The sequence below is a fragment of the Chenopodium quinoa genome, unplaced genomic scaffold (genome assembly GCF_001683475.1).
Source record: "Chenopodium quinoa cultivar QQ74 unplaced genomic scaffold, ASM168347v1, whole genome shotgun sequence".
NCBI lineage: Eukaryota > Viridiplantae > Streptophyta > Magnoliopsida > Caryophyllales > Amaranthaceae > Chenopodium > Chenopodium quinoa.
In genome coordinates this window covers 3,108,776-3,115,710 of record NW_018743946.1, presented here as the reverse complement: position 1 = coordinate 3,115,710, position 6,935 = coordinate 3,108,776, and the positions used below count along the sequence as shown (strand labels likewise).

The 6,935-nt window shown below is 35.8% G+C and overlaps 1 protein-coding gene across 1 annotated transcript; it reads left to right on the top strand.

Annotated features, from left to right (window-relative positions):
• Nucleotides 1-920: 920 nt before the first annotated feature.
• On the top strand, nt 921-2,465 carry LOC110689057 (probable serine/threonine-protein kinase WNK6). Its single transcript, XM_021865803.1, has one exon. The coding sequence runs from the start codon at nt 921-923 to the stop codon at nt 2,463-2,465; it is 1,545 nt and encodes a 514-aa protein (XP_021721495.1).
• Nucleotides 2,466-6,935: the final 4,470 nt, after the last annotated feature.

Below are 6,935 nucleotides of genomic sequence, written 5' to 3'. Positions count from 1 at the left end.
AACATGTAATTAGGGTAAAAACATAATTTAAATGGGCAATTAAACATGTAATTCATAAAATGTTAGTGTTTTCGCCCCAACTACATGTAAAATTAGGGTTTATGAATTCATTAATTACCACTACAATGTTAGTGTTTTCGCCCCAATTACAAGTTTAAATTATGTTTTCCCCCAATTACATGTTTAATTGTCCAATTAATCAATTCATAAACCCTAATTTTTTTAATTGAGCTAAAAACCCCAAATTGATTACCCAAACCCTAATTAAACTACTTAATTCAGTTCGTTGTAGGTTAGATTGTAGCAATTATAACCTAATTTGCGAAATTTTTGTATTTGAAATCAAATTTAAAGATGAAATTGGAAGGAAATCGTGGGAAGAAAGAGGGAAATCGGCATGATGACGTCATGTCGCACAAAAGGTGGGAATTTGAAAACTTTTGGAAAAAACTAGGTGGTAAAATTTAAAAAAAAAAAATTTGAGGTGGTATTTTCAATTTTGACAACAATAGTTGGTGGTAATTATCAAATTTTCCTTAAAAAAATTATATTTGCATACACTAAAAAATACAATAATATCCAAGAAAAAAAAAAAAAAAAAAAAAAAGCACATTTTCTTGATCTTGATAACCGATTAACCAACTTAACTAACTTTAAGTAGATAAAATGTAGATTAACCGGCTTAAATATATTTTGGCCTGGCTTTCAAGTAACAACCAAACACAACCATTATAAATAACCACCTACACTATCATTTCATTGTTATAATTCATTTCATCATCAACCCATTTCAAAAAATATTCTGTTTTTTCTACAAACCCAACAAAAATTCCATCTTAAAACACTGTTATTACAAAAATTCACTTGATTCTATTACAAATCTTTCATTAGTTCTGTTTTGCTGCTGTTATTAACTAGTAATGGCGGCTTCGAGTTCACGAGAAGGAGACGATTACACGATTATGGAGAAAGATCCTACAGGGCAATACTCAAGGTACAACATTTTCATTGATAAAGGCCAACATAATAAAGTAGTTTTCTTAGGATATGATGAAATTAATGGCATAGAAATTGCTTGGAAAAAGAAATTTATTAGTGATGATTGTATTCTTGGTTTGCTTCAAGAAGCTTCGTTGTTGAAGGATGTAGACCATGAAAATGTACTCAAATGCTACAATTCTTGGGTTTGTCCACAAAATAAAGAGATATTCAACATAATTACTGAACTTTATTCTTGTAATTTGAGGGATTATACCAAGAAACATGATATTATAGAAGGTGATCCATTGATCAAGAATTGGTGTAAACAGATTCTAACAGGGCTTGATTTGCTTCACAATCAATGCTATCAGATTGTTATTCACAGTAGTCTGAATTTGGAAGACATATGTGTTGTTGGGGACTCAGGAACTGTTAAGATAGGGGATGTGAATTTCGCGGCGTTTCTTTTACCGGGGACTAATGATACTGATGGAGCTGCTGAACTTGCACTGTCGTCTGAGGTGCACTGTTTTGGGGTGTGTGTGCTGCAGATGCTGTATGATGAAACTGTTGAGAGGCCGTTACGAGAGTTGAACAGTGTAACAGACGGAGAGCTTCAGAGGTTCATTCAGAGGTGTTTGGCCGATGTAGGAATTAGGCCTACAGTTACTGATCTTCTGAATGATCCGTTTCTTGAACTGAGTACTGCAGGTTCTGCAGCAGCATCAGTACCATCTGTGAGTGTACCGCCTGCTGACACGAGTGATCAGGGGTTTAGAGAACAAGAACGACCGCCTTTTATTGCAGAGCTCAACGAAGAGTATACGAAATTTGCATTAGTAGGAGAAAAGTTGGACAGTGAACTGATGTCTGTGACAGTTAGGACTACTGAAGTTAAGATTGATGATTTTGTGTTCTGTCTCGAAATTGATACACTTCAGGAAATGATGAATGAAATCAGAGAAGAATCTGGCCTGTCAGACGAAGAAGCTGCATTAATTGGTGTGAGACTGGCAATACTGGAATTATATCACCCACCTATTGTGGATGAAGAAGTTGATTTCGACTATAGCACAGGTAGTGAAAATCCTGAGGGTGATGATATTGACGATAACACAGGTATTGAAAATCCTGAAGGTGATATTGCTGATAACACAGGTATTGAAAATCCTGAGGGTGAAATCGCCGATAACACAGCAAATGCTGGGGGTGAAATCAACGATAACACAGCAAATGCTGGGGGTGAAATCAACGATAACACAGCAAATGCTGATGGTGAAATCGAGGATAACACAGCAAATGCTGATGGTGAAATCGAGGATAACACAGGTATTGTAAACCCTGAGGGTGATATCGCTGATGACACAAGTATTGCAGATGCTGAGGGTGATATCAACGACAGAAACTCGTCTGCATCAACTGAAAATGCTCGACAGGTAGCTGATGAAATGGGTCTGGGAAATCAGGAAAGTCTATTAAGGTGAAACGGCTGATCAGAGTAATTACAATGAGGGAAAGACACCATATAGTTGCTTTCGAATGCTGTCATTTCTAGGCTTAGTTAACAGTTTGATTGTTTTAGTACAAAATTAGACTTTCATAGTTTCGTTTATGTCATAATAAAAAAACTTTCTTTGTGATGTTTGGTATGTTAGTAATACTTTAGTGTGTCAATAAGTATGTTTTCTCTGTTTTAGGTCCAAATGTTGATTGTCATTTGTAATTGTTTGATTGAGATATATGAACATTGGTGTGTTAGTTATATAATAAGATTGTAATGAAATTTGAGACTGCAATTTGTTTTTCTTTCCTTTAAAGAAATTCTTTTTTTAACAAATCAATCAATACTCTCTTTTCTTACTCAATAGCGTACTATTAAGTGTCTTAATCACGGGTTATAAATAAATTCAAGTTACTAGAGTTTTAAATAAACTGTTCAACTTGAGCCAAATGTATCTATACTTAGTATTTAAAAACAAAAACCATCATCCCTATAATGTCACATGTACATTTCATTATTTTTTTTCTCCAATGTCACGTCACTTCATTTAATCTTTCTTTTTATAATCCCTTTTCTCATATGAAAAAAAAAAACTTTAATTCAATACATGTATAAATTATTGAATGTTGTTTGGTTCACTTTCCCCCAGTTTAATTTCTACTACAATTGCATTCATTTTTTTTACCTCTTCTTCTCCTCTATAAACTATTCATTTGCCAATATAGATATATTAAAAAATAATTATTTATATAGTATACCTATAAATAAACCATTCATTGCACGGGCCAGAAGGCTAGTTAAATTTAATTAGTACCACAATTAGAGTTGATTATTAGTGATATCGTGTCATCTCGGGTAATAGGGTATTATTGAGACTAACTTTGATTTCGTTTATGCAACCTCGACTCCTCTAAAATTCAGTAAGAGAGAAAGATAGAAGAGCAGGGCAGAGCCATTGGAGCTTGAAGCAATTAGGATCAATTATACCTAGTTACATAAAAATATCATTTTTCACTTTACATACGTAAACTAAAATTTGTTAAATACCACCTACTATTGTAACCATTTTTTACAATACCACCAACAATTTATTTTATTTTATTCTACCACCATTTTTTTTCAAATCCTTAAAAATTATCACCATGACGTAATTGTGGACCCATGTAACTACCTTCTTTTTTTCCCTCATTCTTCCTCTCTAATTTCATGATTCTCTTCCATGTTCCCCCCATTACTCCCTTCTCTCCTCTTTTCCCTCATTCTCCCTCTCTAATTTCATCAAAAATGCAAAACCGAGTGTGTAATCTGTTGGAAAAAATACCTGTTGATTCCATTAATGATAATAGATAAATCAAGAACATCCCTTGGAGCAAATTCGACCGCCATACTCAAATCATAAACCTGTTCTCCTTCAGTTGTGCCGTGGTTTGGAACCCACTGACTTAGAAGTGAAATACACCACCATCGGTACAGACCCCCCAAGTTTTACACAACAACCTTTGCAATTCGTGTACCCGAATCAAAGGTTGGAATTGCTCAAGAACTTTTCAGATCTCAAAGAGTAGGTTTATGTTATGTGTTTAGGGTTTCAATGAACGAAAAAACCATCATCACTATTTTTTATTTTTTTTGTAGCAAGTATATATATATATATATATATATATATATATATATATATATATATATATACATACGTTCATATATGCACGTGATTAAAGGTAATTATCAAAGGAAATAAAACAAACAAAACCGCCTCACACCACTCGTCAAAACCCGCGCCCGCAGCCCGAACCCACGCCCGCAGGAAACCCCGCGGGTCTGTCCCGCAGCCTCTTACGGCAGCTCACCGAAACTGCCCGCCCGCAGGAAAACCCGTGGCATGCGCCTGCGACCACGGCTCGTGCTTATGACCAACCAAGATGGAGCTTTACAACTCACTCATAGTCCGGATGCATTACTAGAAATTCCAACAATCCCCCACTAATGCATACGGACCAAATAGCATGAGATCTGAACAGTAAATGAAAGTCTTAGTACTTAAATGTTAGTATCCAAAGATTTGAACTAACACATTAGTGCACAAGGTTTTCAACACTTCCCTAGTGAATATCCTAAGATTTGAATTCCTACGAGCGAGGAAGGGACCTTGTAAACACATACCTTGACTTTAGAGCTTAAGCAATTCCGCAGAATTTGGCTTCTCTTGGGAACTAATGAGTACTTCAGAAGGATCACGCCCAATCCTCCCTAGAAGAGCGCCACTCTTCATACTCACGCAGGTGTCTCTGTGTGATCTTCACCACACACACCTGCAAATCCAAGAACTATTCATGTAAATATGTGCATCTCACAATACTTTGCAAATTCAAGGACTATTCATGCATCGGATTTTAGACATTAAGAACAATTAAGTTCATCCTCTTTCAACATTTCGGTGCACCTATCCTGCTCAGCGGGACATGGATTAGGCGTAGTATTAAGGGCTAAACCTAACCTCATCTCTTAGGTACCTCCCCAATTCCCTTCAAGCAGTCTTAGAGCTGACAGTCCAGGTCACTTAAGACCACCATCACTCCTCACTCTTGATTACCGGGATAGAGGTATTAAGAGTATGCTCAACCTCTACGTCGGCGTCATTATCAGTCCTATTCAAAGAATATCTAGACAGATGACATTAAGAGCCACACTCAGCCTATCTCTGAATCATCTGGTAAAAAACCACTCAAAAGAGTTGCATTCAACATACACCAATAGTGTATAACAACAATGAGTCAACCACACTAGGCTCCAAACTCAATCATAACAAAAGTTCAAGTTAAAATCACATCAGTGCATCCATGTAAGCTGTCTCACCTGACCACCCAACCTGAGCCATTGACACATTAAGAGCACTAAAAACTCAACCTGTTAATATAAAGCAGCATGTTTAGCAAGGTATTTTTCATAACCATAAAAATTAGAGGGTTACCAAACCAGATACCTCAATTGCGTAGACTCATTATCTTACATTTCGTCACTGGAATGAAACACCACATGGGATTTTTAAGCACATTCCCTTAGACGATCAAGCACTTACTTGTGCTCCATCCTTTATAAGGAACGGCTTGACTCTTCTTGCTTTTACATACTCTCACCGGAGTACCATTCCCACAGGCCCTGTCTTACTTTGTCACTACCTTCGTAGTTCCTGACAACACACGCAAAGACACTTGTGAAAATAATGTAATGAACATGAGGATCAACTTACCCCCACAATGGACAAACTTCCAGAGTTCACTTTGCAATAACTCATATTCTTGACACTTATCATCTTTAGATAGCAACGATCTTTGCTTCCTATCGGATAGTGTGTCACACTTGCTTTACAATTAACTCAAACAGAGTACAACCCATCAACCTGAAAAAACATACACTGGCAGAGTAATAATAATGTTTGTTGTTTACTTAACCTTTGTCCTCTACATGCATCACTCCAACTCCAACAACGATTGGACAATGCTATCTAGACAAATTAAGTGAATCAACAAATTCCTTTCTGCAAAGCTACATCATGTCAAGAATAAAATGTTAAATGAATTAACTTGCAAATCATTAGCAAATTGAATCAAACATCAAAGCTAATCCACATCCAACAACTCTGGTTTTTAACATGATCAACATATTCACCATATTAAATTTTCTACATAGCGAGATTGAGTTCAATACATACCTTGGTCGATTCAATGATCTTACCATCTAGAATCACACCACTCATCTCATCATTTTGTACCTTCATCTTGGCAAAGATAACAATTAAGACCTTCAATCTCAATCAAACAATCAATACATGTGTAATCAACAACATATGATTAATCTAGCATCCGACTAACACCAATGTTTATCATAATAAACACACGCACGCATTACATCAATACATTAGCATGCCAAGAATGAAACATTTAACATAGTTTGGGTACTTACACTTGTCCCCCACATGACTTGTCTAGTCCACTCACCATATTAACTGCAAAAGTTAATTTAATATATGAAGGTTATACCTTATGAAGGTTATACATCATACCTTGAGTTGTCTCATATGATTGTATCACTAACAAATCCCATGATCATTAGTCAATCATGCTAGGAAGCTTACACAACCTTACTGCAAAACAGACAAGCTCATAACACTAGTGAGTAAAAAAAAAAATTGGGTCAATACCAAACTTACATATACATAGCTCATAGTTCAACATATATATCACCCACACATTTACATACTGGTCACTCATGCCATATGAAATGTACTTTACAGAATATACTTCAAAGTCAGAAACCCCCATATCAGATCACACACCTTGTGATAATAAAACATGACTCCTGTCAAAATTTCAGGGAAAGAAAACTAACAACTTGGGTGAACAACACTTTAAAAGCATAACAACATCAACTATAAGGCTACCCCCACATAGCAAAT

Coding starts and splice junctions, on each gene's coding strand:
- LOC110689057 (XM_021865803.1), top strand. CDS start 921: ATGGCGGCTTCGAGTTCACGAGAAGGAGACGATTACACGATTATGGAG.